General features: G+C 42.4%; 2 protein-coding genes across 3 annotated transcripts in view; both read left to right on the forward strand.

Annotated features, from left to right (window-relative positions):
* Positions 1–10,147, forward strand: part of galns (galactosamine (N-acetyl)-6-sulfatase) — a 31,609-nt gene extending 21,462 nt beyond the window's left edge. The window contains exons 12-15 of the mRNA XM_080761133.1: positions 216–337; positions 5,748–5,865; positions 6,878–7,726; positions 10,030–10,147. Coding sequence (XP_080617259.1) covers positions 216–337; positions 5,748–5,865; positions 6,878–6,964 — 327 coding nt within the window. The 3' untranslated portion in view covers positions 6,965–7,726; positions 10,030–10,147. The remainder of the gene's footprint in view (positions 1–215; positions 338–5,747; positions 5,866–6,877; positions 7,727–10,029) is intronic.
* On the forward strand, positions 9,142–11,649 carry cklf (chemokine like factor). 2 transcript variants are annotated; one of them, XM_080761143.1, is made up of 4 exons: positions 9,142–9,238; positions 9,993–10,148; positions 10,832–10,927; positions 11,029–11,649. In XM_080761143.1, the coding sequence occupies exons 1-4, from the start codon at positions 9,179–9,181 to the stop codon at positions 11,146–11,148; spliced, it is 432 nt and encodes a 143-aa protein (XP_080617269.1). In that variant the 5' UTR covers positions 9,142–9,178; the 3' UTR covers positions 11,149–11,649. The 2 variants fall into 2 exon arrangements, with proteins under 2 accessions (XP_080617269.1, XP_080617270.1); XM_080761144.1 differs by having other exon boundaries at positions 10,832–10,903.
* Positions 11,650–12,422: the final 773 nt, after the last annotated feature.

Genomic DNA, 12,422 nt, shown 5'->3' on the forward strand with positions numbered 1-12,422 from the left:
TGTGTGTGTGTGTGTGTGTGTGTGTGTGTGTGTGTGTGTGTGTGTGTGTGTGTGTGTGTGTGTGTGTGTGTGTGGGACAGTAAAGGTGTGTAAAAAAGTTGAATTTTGATGGAAATGTTCAGAAATGTTATATGTTCACATACACCCATCCTACATGTTTTAGAGGCTCTAGGTTTTTCCTGTAACATTCTCATGCGTGTGCATTTCTCTCCCAGGGTATCAACTTCTGTCCAGGTCAGGAGGTTGCAGGCGTGACCACTCACGTCCAGAAAGAACACACAATGGAGCCAATCATTTTCCACCTGGGTCGGGACCCGGGGGAGAAATATCCTATCAGGTCAGTCTCCTTTTACATAATTGTCTCCCCTCTGGGGCGGCTTCCAGCAGAGCAGAGGAAGAGCAAGAGGGTGTGTGGCAGAGCAATGGTCAGACACTGCGAACACCACAGGAGAGGTGGGATGGTCGCAGGGTGGATGGGTAGCAAGGTGAACTGTCAGGTCCTGATACCACTGAGATCGATGCTGATTCAGTGGTGTGAAAAGAAGGGAGGGAGGTAAGGTAAGGACTGATTGAGCCACTCAGCCAGAGAGCGCCTGATTAAACCCTCCTCTTTGCGGTTGCAAACAGCTCCTTAAAAGATCACTATCTACCCCCCCCCCACCACCACCACCTCCTTCAGTCACATCCAATGTGTCCACTGCAAATTAAAATTACCGTATTGTTCAGCTCTCAATCAAGGGAGAGAGTTGTCTCTCCTGTGCGTCCCTCTGTCAGAGCCCATAGTAATGGGGAGAGTTGAGAAACACTGAGGGTAGAGAAGGTAGATCAGTGTGCAAAAGACAACTGGTGTGCCCAATATATCGGTCATCATATTTGTATCTGCAATATTGGCCTTAAAGGAGAATTCCATGCTAGAAGGCTTTCTTACCTTTATTTGTAGTTGTTACGTCCCCAACAAAGAGGTCCAGGTGCAAAAGTGCATTATTGGCTATTCCCCTAATTCGCTTATTTCCATCAAAATAAGTAGTAAAGTGTGCCGCTTGGGATGCTATTTACATTATGAAGAGAGGCTATATACAATTTTTGTTTGTTTTTTGAGCGATGGAAAGAAGCGAATTAGCATAACACCCCATAGCCCCATTCAATTCAATGCAATTCAATGCAATTCATTGAGGGCTTATGGTAGGGGAAATAGCCAATAATGCACTTTTGCACAAAATGACACCTGGACCTCTTTGGTGGGGACGTAACAACTACAAATCAAGGTAAGAAAGCCTTCTAGCATGGAATTCTCCTTTAACCGATTGGTATCAAACTGATATCAACATAATATGGTTTTAGCCAATATTCCAGTTTGAATGCCTATTACAATAATGAATCAATGTTTGCTGTGTATTGTTCCAGAAGGGTCAGCAAGCTAGAAAAATATTTCAAAGTTGTGTTTAGATTTTTCAATATCCCAATATCCCTAGATCTGTAATAAAGAGGCTTTGTGTTTTTCAGAATGGACAACATTTTAACTAGTCTTTATACAGATAATATCGACATGGGTAAATATCGACCATAACAGCAATGTTGATATCTGTTCATATCATATTGGCCAGAAATGTAACATTGGTGCATGCCTAAAAAGAATATGAGAGATTTAGTGCGCAGTGGTAAAGTCTTTGCCACAACCACGGAGGTTGTGGGTTTGAATCCATCATGGTGCGCATCTATGCGAACACAATCGGCCCGTGTTCGGGTGAGGGAAGCTGGGCGGCGCCGGGGAGGGTGATATTGGTCATTGCATGTACTCCTACGGGCTGGGGCGGCACCTGTCACCGGGGACTGGTGGGCGGGAGGAGTAGAACAAAGGCAATAATTGGCTACTCTCCACCGCTCTTATATCATCATACATCGTCACACATCATCTTACATTACATCCCATGCTCAGCCAATCAAATCAGCCAAACCGTGGTACACACAAACACAAAGCTGGCCATAGGAGGGGCTGGTGCCCCTCAAAAAAAGAAGAAGAAGAGAGATATTAATTCAAGCTAGGAATGCATTCCACATTTATAATGACAATGTGAAGGTGTAATGTTCCTTTTTAATGATCCCATAGTTTCTCTGGATTTATCCTCATCCATGGACTTACGCTCCCTGACTGGGTCTGTGTAACTCGTTTTACAGCCAGTCGTCAATTCATCTTTAACGTTCCCTCAATCCCCTTTTCACACCGAAGGAGAGATTGGATGATTAAACATTAATGCTGTTTTTGTTTTATCTTCTCCAAGCTTTTCTTGCTTAGATTCAACTATAGGAAAGCAAAAAAGGAAAACAAATCAATAGGCAGTCATGTATGTATGACATACATGACTGTACACACACACACACACACACACACACACACACACACACACACACACACACACACACACACACACCAAATCACGGCTGAGGTCTGTGGGTGGAGGTCATTGGGTTGGTCTAGGTCACCATATTCTTGGTCTTCTCTGCCCTCCAATCCCACACAGCACGGTACGCCCTTTACTTCCTTCTCTCTCCTTTCATTCATTCTTGTTAGTATTGTTAATTCTCCTTTCTTTCTAAACTCACCCCTTGTTACTCTTTGTTCTGCTCCTCTCGCTCTGTGTCTTGGATCACTACTCAGCTCTTGTCCCTTGGTATCCACTGGGACCATTCTCCCCCGTCCTAGTAGTGTTTGTGCATGAGTGCGCGCGCACGCACGTGTGTGTGTGTGTGTGTGTGTGTGTGTGTGTGTGTGTGTGTGTGTGTGTGTGTGTTTTGGCCATGTGCTCCTCAGTCCCCCAGCTGGACTGGCTGGCTGGCCGGCCATCATTAATCTTTGTCTCCACCTAAAGAGCCACTTAAGATGATGTAGGGCCTGTCCGCACACATACCTTCACTACTGTGGCAGGCTGTGATACAGCAAAGAACACACACACACACACACACACACACACACACACACACACACACCGGCCAGCCCTGCCCTGCCCTGACCAGCCCAGTCCTATCACCCAGTAGCACAGTATAGGCTTCACACTAACAGAATGCTGGTATTAAGATAATTTAATTAAGTTTTGCTTTGTGAAAACATGTCCTTTTCCACATGCACCTTTTAGACCGAGAGCTTCTGGGAACTCAGATCATTAGACTGGAATGCACGACACGTCTTGGACAACTATCAACCAACCCAGGTCATGCATGGGGACACTGGAAACATCCCACTGGATGTGTGTCTTGTGCTGCCTTTAGCTCACCTTCCAAACAATCCCTTATGCAGCAGGCAGATTTGGCCTCATCTTCTCTACTGTACCTGGCTGCCTCCAAGCTCATCTGGGCCCAATCAATAGTCTTCACTGAACTGCTCAATTTCCACTAGGGTGGAGAAGATTGTGGAGGGAGGGGGGAGGCAGGGCAGAGGTATTTGATTGTCTCTTCAATTCCCCCACCTTCTGCTCTCTCTCTCTCTCTCTCTCTCTCTCTCTCTCTCACTCTCTCTCTCTCTCTCTCTCTCTCGTGTGTGTGTGTGTGTGTGTGTGTGTGTGTGTGTGTGTGTGTGTGTGTGTGTGTGTGTGTTTTCCAGCAGTAGGGTTATGAATCAGTAATCAGAGTGGTGACACACCTGAGCAATGCCCCCCATCCCCCCCTGGGTGTCATACATTATAAATCAAAAGACTTCATTTGCATACAGCCTGGTTATTATTCTGGGTTTTTGCTTTTGCACTAGCGAGCTAAGGGTTATAATCATGATAATAAGCTTTGCTGACTGTGGGCTTTTCATTTATTTGTTTGGAGAGCACAGAGGGCATGAACAAATATATTGTTAGTTTCTGATTTACAGGTCTGCAGAATGGGATATTCAATGCACAGACAAAACAATATAAGTTTGCATTATGCTGCTGCCAGCCTCTGGTACACACCGTGTCTGTTTGCCTCGACTGGATGCTCTCTTGAATACTTCTTGCTCATTGATGCGTCTGCCTCACATTTACTTGTTGTACGCGGCTCCATCATTTATCAGAACAGAAATCACAACAATCAATAGTAAACACAGATAGCGGGGAAATTAAATATCCCTCATGCTGATCAAGATATTGTCTTCCCGCGAAATCACAATTTTTGCGATTTCAGATAGCTGGGCCAATCTTAATGTGATTCTCAGCTTTTTTTCATTTTCTGTGGGAAGTAATCCTGAGATAACGTTGTCGGTGCTAAGCTTGTGTAATATGTGGCACGCATGGAGAGAGACTGTACCCTACCAGTCCAGCCGTTGTAGGCCAGAGTAAAGGCTATGAATACAGGAAGAGAGGAGCAGGTGCTGTCGCATTGGTGGAAGCCCCACTGCCCTGTGGGAGATCCATACAGAGGGGTAGAGGGGGGTGGACGTGGGGGGTGGACGTGCTGGACAGGGCCCGGGGTTATTACTCTAATTGACACTTCACCTCACACGCATGCACATGCTCCCCAGGGGCCAATCAGAGAGGCTCGATTTGGGAAGAGGGTGGTGGGAGAGGAGGGAGGGTGGAAGGCTGGCACAGGTGCTGCTGGTGAGTGTATCTGGGGTGTAATTGCACTGGTGATATTTGTCTATCTGGGTGTCACGCCACCAGACGCCCACTGTCCAAAACACACGCACACATGCACACACTCACAGAGCCCATTAACCCTACAGGTCCTATTGAGAGTAGCGTTCCTTTGAAAGCCTTCAGGGCCTCTGTGTTTTACACACTGACTATAATGATGCACAGAGGTGCTGCGTGGGGCTCGCTGGTGTCCAACAACAGTAATTGAGAGACAGGGGAGAGGGAGGGGGGGGGGGGGGTCTCACTGGTGGGCTTTACCAAAGGAGGTCAGCATGGACAGCATGTAATTTATGTTGGCCAGAAACCTTGTATCTCCATATTTCAACTTTATATATATATATATTATTTTATTCCCTTTTTTTCCCAAGTTTCAGAATTGGCTTCTAGTTAGTTGTGAGCTTGTAGATCTGTTATTCTTGCTATTTTTAATAAAGACATTAAGTGATAGTAGTATTAAAAGTATTAACAAGAGCTTGTGAGTAAATGCTAACTACATTGGAGCCATTGGAACGCAGGTTTTTTTCCATTTCTTGAAAAGTAACAGTAGTGGTTCTCAAAGTTGGGTCCTTGAGTACATTCCAGAGGGTCTCTACCATTATGACTTGATATAAGTAATTATAGTAATTATAATATAATAACTTCTTTAAAGGGCCACTGAGCACTATAACTATAAAGATATACTTAAAGAAATCGTTCTAGGTAAAGTGGATGGGAGTTGACATCACAACTATAACCATAACAATATTATTATAGAGCTCATTGTGAATGGCTCTTATCCCTACTGTATATTTGCTATTTGAAAATAGCAGAAGTAGTAATATAAATAGTGTTTTTGAAACAACCCTGGCACAAAATAATTTCAGATGGGGGTCCATGGCCAAATGTATATGAATTTGGGGGTCCTTGACATGAGAATCATTGAGGCCGACCTTCAGGAATCACATCGTTGTAACAATGTCTATTCTTCTTAGGTCTGATGTCTGTTCTTTCTCGTGTGTGTGTGTGTGTGTGTGTGTGTGTGCGTGTGTGTGTGCGTGTGTGTGTGTGTGTGTGTGTGTGTGTGTGTGTGTGCGTGTGTGTGTGCGTGTGTGTGTGTGTGTGTGTGTGCGTGTGTGTGTGCGTGTGTGTGTGTGTGTGTGTGTGCGCGTGCAGTGTGTTATCGAAGGAGTACCAGACTGTATTGAGCCTCATCTCTCCCGTTGTGCAGCAGCATAAGACCACCCTGGTGCCAGCAGTTCCCCAGCTCAACATGTGTGACTTGGCTGTGATGGTGAGAGTCATGCACTCCATGCATTTACACAAAAATGACTAATTTATTATTTTATTTACTTATTTACTAGTTTTCTTGGTGCAGTGTACCAAAGTAGCAGAGTTTCATGTCAAATAATACATATTTGAACTGAGTCCATTTTCAAGTCTACTCGCATTGTCTCGTGAAAGGATAATTACAAAAAAGTGTGTGTGTGTGTTTGTGTGTGTGTGTGTGTGTGTGTGTGTGTGTGTGTGTGTGTGTGTGTGTTCAAAGTCACATGTGAAAAGTTTTCATTAGTGCAGATGAGCTTTTTGCTTTTCATTTCATTTCATTTTCATTCTTTTCTTATACATCAGATACACAATTAAGGATTAAAGCCTTTACTATATGAAACAACTGAGTCGTTAAACCCTTCTGTGTACCAATGTTTCTCATTTCCTCTGCATTCAGTCAGCAGTGGGCCTGAGGATGTTTTTCCACTACACCAGTCTTTTATGTTCATATGCTTACCAATATTTTCCTAATCTCCTTATGAGGTAAAATTATAGCGTACCGTATATCAGAAGTCATCACCCTATTGGAAACCTTTTGTTGCTGATTGTTTCATGCATTTATATTAAGTCAATTTAATTTAATTATAGCTTTGTTTCCTAAACTTGTACGGCTCTCACAGAGCTCTTATTTTGGGGGGGGGGTCCCCAAATTATTTATTTTATTTTATTTTATTATTTTGCAACTGAATGGAAAATGGAAATGAAGAGTTTACATAGTACATTTCCTTAATGATTATATCTGGTTATTATTAAGGTTATTTTTTAAGTCAGTTTGTATTGGGAGTGGGGAAGGGGGCGGGGCGGGCGTGGGTCTTCATACATGGAGCACACCGAAGACATTGAGAACCCCTGCTCTAGTGTGCATCATTCTTACACCAGCAGTGCCCCCTTGTGGGGAATAGAATAAACAGCATGCACTGCACAATTCTAACTGAACTAATGGATCTCCGTCCACTCATTCTCTCTCTCTGTAACAGAACTGGGCCCCAGCAGGATGTGAGAAATTAGGAAAGTGCCTTAAAGCTCCAGAGTCTAAGCCCTGGAAGTGTGACTGGCCTCACTAAGTGCACATGCCTGAGCCAGAGAAGAAGCAGTGACGTCATCTCTGTGGGGACTGCGGGGCTCGTGCCCCCATGAAGAAAACACCTTTTTTGTCCTCACTGTCCGGACTGTTTACGTTTGCACAGTTCAGAAATTCAAATGCAAAGGAGTGCGGGGGGCGGGGCGGGGCGGGCCCTTGTGACAATTATAAGAACTTTTCGTCTCTGAATTGAAGCATCAGATGAACTGTGCGTCTAACCCTGCCGATGAAGAACCAATCCAATGTGTTAAATGAATGTGAACTGTTTTGACATGCAGAAAACGACTATAATAAGGTGTCCTGGATCAAGACTCGTACAAATCCAGTCCCATTGCCCAATGCCCTGCCAGTGCCAATCCATATTTAACCATATATCAACAACTGAAATAAGTCATTGTGATCTCAAATAGTTATGTTCTCACCCCTGTTGCTGTTTGTGTACAAAATATAAGACATTTATATAAGACACAATGTGTGGATTCTCACCAACTTGGAAAAGAGTTAGGTCATCAGTATTTATTTATTTAACTTTTAAGATATTATTTTGGCTTTTTCTGTCTTTATTGATAGTATACAGTAGTTTGACAGGAAATGGGGAGCGAGAGTTGTGGAGTGACACAGCAAACGTGGTCTGGATTCGAACCTGTGGCACACTGTCGGACTATATTGCAGCCTAGGTGCCCGGCCTGAATACTGATACTGATTATTCCAACGTCGTGGGCCAGGAAATAAGTATGTTTTGATGGTGAGTCTTATTTTCAATTCGATACACAATTTATTTTCTTCACATTTCTTCCCAATGGCCATGTCATTATTAGCAAGGACAGTGTTAAGTTTAGTCTGGGTTAATTAATTTACTTTGGTTAATGTTGGACATTATTACTATGTTTAGTTTAGTTAAGTTTAGGCCTGGGTTGAATGAAGTTACTATAGTTAAAATTGGGCATGCCTAATTTTACCTAAAGAATATAAATGAAACCCATGCCTAATCTTAACCGTAACTAGAAATGCACTCTGTCGAGTGCATACTTGCTTGTTGCACACTAGTAGGCCATACTGTAGCACAACACACTAAAACAGAAACACAGTTCACAAAAGCCTAATGACAAACATATAAAGTATAACACTGTGCAGGAGGATACTAAACGCACACCAGTCTTAGTAGTGGTGCCAGCTCACAGCAGAAACATCTAAAGAGATGAGTCTTAAAAAGACTGTGTGCGCTGTGCGGCCACTTGTCTTTTTAAGACTTAGCTCTTTAAACATATAAAGTATAACACAACAAAATAAAAAATATTATTTATTCATTATCAAAACCCTACATTTATTATTCATACATATGACATTGACTTTTCTATTATAAAATAACAAAATTATTTATTTGCTTGTGTTATTCAAATTATCAGCCTATAAAAAGCAATGGTGGAAAAGCAGCACCTTGAGTCTGTTTTCACGGCTGCACCAATACAGTTGTGATGACAAGTTAAGGACTGTCATCTCTTTGGCTCCAACCATTTGGGCACAGCTCTCCTGTTTGCTTTTGGCCTGGGGTTAAGTATGCTACCCCTCCCACCCTCCATTTTCACAGGGTCCCATTCATCATCTTTGTCCTCTGTGCTGACCTGGAGGCCCAAGGAAGTCCCAGGTGTACACCCTTCTCACTTCTCTAGTGACAGAAAAGCTGACAAGCCTCTACAAAACACTCCACTGGCGTGGGCTCCTCAGCCCCTGGGTCCAGCCCCATAAATCTGCACTCTGCCCAGGCGGTATACCTCCCCTGCGTCTAGGCAGAACTTGTGGCGCTATCCTCCAGAGATGTCTACAATTACAATTTATAATTTAGGCTTTTAACAGATGCTCTTATCCAGAGCACATCTTATCACTTATTTAGGCTAGTGTAAGCCTCTGGATAGGGTCCCTGCCCAGGCTTCATATATGGAGCTGTCCTGTTCTGACATCACAACACTCCATATTTGGGCATGCCTGACACTTTTGCCCCTACTGCTACTCATAGTCACACACATAGGTTAACAGTTTAACACAGACATTGCTGTTCCTTGGAGTGGTTGCACCACTCAAAAACTGTTAAGTCATTTCCTACACGGCTTAAGGGGAACTTACTTCACCAGGAAGCAGGCACAGATAGTGCTGTTGAGGACATTGCAACAAAAACAGAATTTGTTTTACCCTAACCGCCATGGATGTTGATACAGCCTTTCTCAGATCTGTGAGGGGCATTGTGAAACTAGCAGAGATGGTGAGATATTATGTATATAATGTTGGGTTCAACAGCTTCTATTATTACAGAGCATAAGTAGAGTATATCTAATTTCTTTACATACTACCTAAGATTTGTTTATTGATAAATATTCTGTGTCTCTCATGGTATTAGGATGGATCATGTAAGCCAAGGGATCATGGCAAGAAAATATTTTACCGTTTAATTTAACATAGTCAATGTGGAATACATGGATATTTAATATTTTGCATCCAATGTATGCAAAGGAAATGTGGTCCTCGTGGGAAAATTATCTTCTAGTTCTATTGATTGAACATGTCCTTGCATGATGTGTTAGCGATTTGCACTGATGTGATTTGCTTGATCAATGGTTGTGATAATCACAGGCTGATAATATTGTAACATGCAACATAGGCTACTGTAGTAGATTGTGTTACTGTCTACTGGACATATTCTATGTGGTTAAAATTCAGTCACAAGCTTTAACAACACTTTAACCCATTTTGGGCGGGAACCCCTTTTGGTGTTGTATGTTATGCTTTAGCTATTGAAAAATAGCAGATCTACAAGCTCATAGCGTGCCACCGAGTGGCGCACTACGAGCTTGTAGATCTGCTATTTTTGAAAAATCGAAGAACCACTGACATAGAAACATAGCTTTTTAAGAAAACTGTCAGGATGTAGAAAACCTTTATAGAATGTTTCACAATTTATAGTTGTTTTGTTCAGTGAAAAATACTAATTGGATTTATTTTATTTCCCTCCTGTTCAGCTGACTCTGTTTGTGGCGCTCATGTGCTTCTCGGCAGCATCCAGACCCAAGTACGTCGCAGCTACAGTCCTGGAGTTTCTGGTCACCAGTCTTCTACTCTTATTATACACACTGAAGCTGAACAAGAAGCTGACTTTCTTCTTCTGGCCTCTCATAGTAAGACATATCTATCATCATACCCAGTGACAATACTTGTAACAAAGTACATATATATTAGGGGTGCACCATTATGAAATTATGACCGATATCCGATTATTCGCAGGGTCATATCTGCCAATACTGATTCTGACCGATTCCGATATTATACATAGGACCACTATGCGAAACAAGTGGGTGGGTTTGGTCCAAAACCTGTAAATAAAGTATTCAATCAATCAATACTAGCATAATACTTTTCCAAGTGTCTGTTTTCACAACTGAATGACTACTGAATTAGATGAGTACACCAATTAAATGTAGATTTCTTTTACATTTTTATGTATTTTTTGTTCAGGAAAACCGATTATTTTGAGACCGTTCCTATACTGATATGGCATTTTTATGGTGGATATGGCCAATTCCGATTATGCTACCGATTAATCGTGCATCCCTAATATATATTGCTATTATGCAAGGTGGTCTAATGAGTGAGAGACAACCATTTGGTCTTTTTACGTTTCTGCACGTGCCTGAAGAAGGTCAGTAGACCGAAAGCTTGCAAAATGAATACTTTGATTGTGCGCAGATCTGAGTGTATCCCTTTGTGACTCCAGCACCTCACTTAAGTTCTTTCAGCAGATGAGCGGTGGTTCATTTTACATCTTTGTCTTTTCATGTTTCAAAATGTTTCCTCTTTTCAGGATGTGTTCAATTCAGTGTTTGGTGCAGCGCTTGTGCTCGTCTTCAGTCTGATGGCCGTGTCTACTTACACTGTGAGGAACACACTGGGTGGAGGGGTGAGATTGTCCATCAATAATAATTATCATTGGATTGTGACATTTTAGTGGACTTATTTGAAGATACACAGACTTTTTTTAAATGTGTTTTCTTCTTCCAGATCGTGGGTTTAATGGCAGTGGTGCTGTTGTGTGGAGACGGTTACATATTATTCAACAAGATCACATTCAACAAGTCGAGAAAAGAAACACAAGTTGTAACGGTTTCCTCAGTTAGCTGATTTGGGTTGCCAGGTATGCAGGCGTGTACCTACCAGAGAGGAACTTTGCCTCTCCTTTTTTTGCGTAGCCAGGTGGAAAGGAAATCGGACACAATAAGGACTCAATAAAAATAATAAAGAACCCTTAAATTAGATTGGATCAGTCTCGTGTATTTGAACCAGGGTGGGTAAGGTTAAACATATTTGCTTTCAATGAAAACAAAAAGCATCAAACATAAATGGTATTCAAATATGAAACCCCAAAACAATATATAGGCTACTCAAGGTTTTCAATCAATAGCAAAAAAATTACTTTACATTAGCCTATAGCAAATATTCATGATTTGGTAACTTATGCCAAGATCTGTGTGTAGTACTGTGTACAGAACTTCTTTTCAAGAATTGTTAATTTCATATGTAATGGCAAGCTCAAACTGTACTTTGCCACTCGGCTGGACACATAGAAACCGTTTTTGACGCGTATATAATATAATGTCCAGGCATTGACTGCTGTTGGGTGAGGTTCCCCGGCCCCTAATTGTGAATATGATGAGCAATTATCAAAGGGAGCCATAGTTCAATATTAAGTCATAAATTATTACAGTGCTTCTTGAAGCAGGAAGAGCTTGGATATGGGCCGCTCCAACTGCCCTGTCCTTGTCTTCAACTGAACTGAACGTACGAATCCTTTCCTGTCCGGTAAGGTCCTTGTCACCTTTCCCATGATCCATGATCCACGAGGAGCATTTTGATCCATGACAACAACAATGTCCCCTGTCATGTAACTCCTGTGAGGCTTCGTCCACCTTTGTCTGTATCTATCCAGTGGTCCAGTGCTGCATTCACACTCCCTTTCCCCTTCAAAATGGGGTTTTCAGTTTCTGCTCAGACAACTAGACATGATCCTCACTCTAGCACCATAGAATGATTTTCATGCCAGTTGTGTGACTGTCAGTTCTTGATCTCCAGGATGGAGGGGTTGTGGTCCAGGATATTCAGGATGATCTTGTCCATGTACTGCCGCAGACGGAAATTGATTTCTTCCTGCTCCTTCAGGGCACCCATTAACTGGTCTCTGGAGGCATTGTCTATATCTCTGCAGATATAGACAATGCCAGTTGTGTGACTGTCAGTTCTTGATCTCCATATAACACGTCAAAAGATATGGGGTTCCTAAAGTTTGCTAGTAACAGGCACAAACTAACAAATTGGCGCTCTGGTGGAGTGATTACAGCTGTGAGCATGAAAGTGGCTGATAAATGTGTGCAAAAATGTGTAAATAGTGACTTAGGTGT

Source organism: Protomyctophum bolini, assembly GCF_963924005.1.
Source record: "Protomyctophum bolini genome assembly, chromosome: 1".
Classification (NCBI taxonomy): domain Eukaryota; kingdom Metazoa; phylum Chordata; class Actinopteri; order Myctophiformes; family Myctophidae; genus Protomyctophum; species Protomyctophum bolini.

Bases quoted from the DNA above. Each gene is read 5' to 3' on its own strand.
- cklf (XM_080761143.1), top strand. From the start codon at position 9,179: ATGGATGTTGATACAGCCTTTCTCAGATCTGTGAGGGGCATTGTGAAA. The intron at 9,239-9,992 runs GTGAGATATTAT...CCTCCTGTTCAG, and splicing joins TTGTGAAACTAGCAGAGATG to CTGACTCTGTTTGTGGCGCT. The intron at 10,149-10,831 runs GTAAGACATATC...TCCTCTTTTCAG, and splicing joins TCTTCTTCTGGCCTCTCATA to GATGTGTTCAATTCAGTGTT.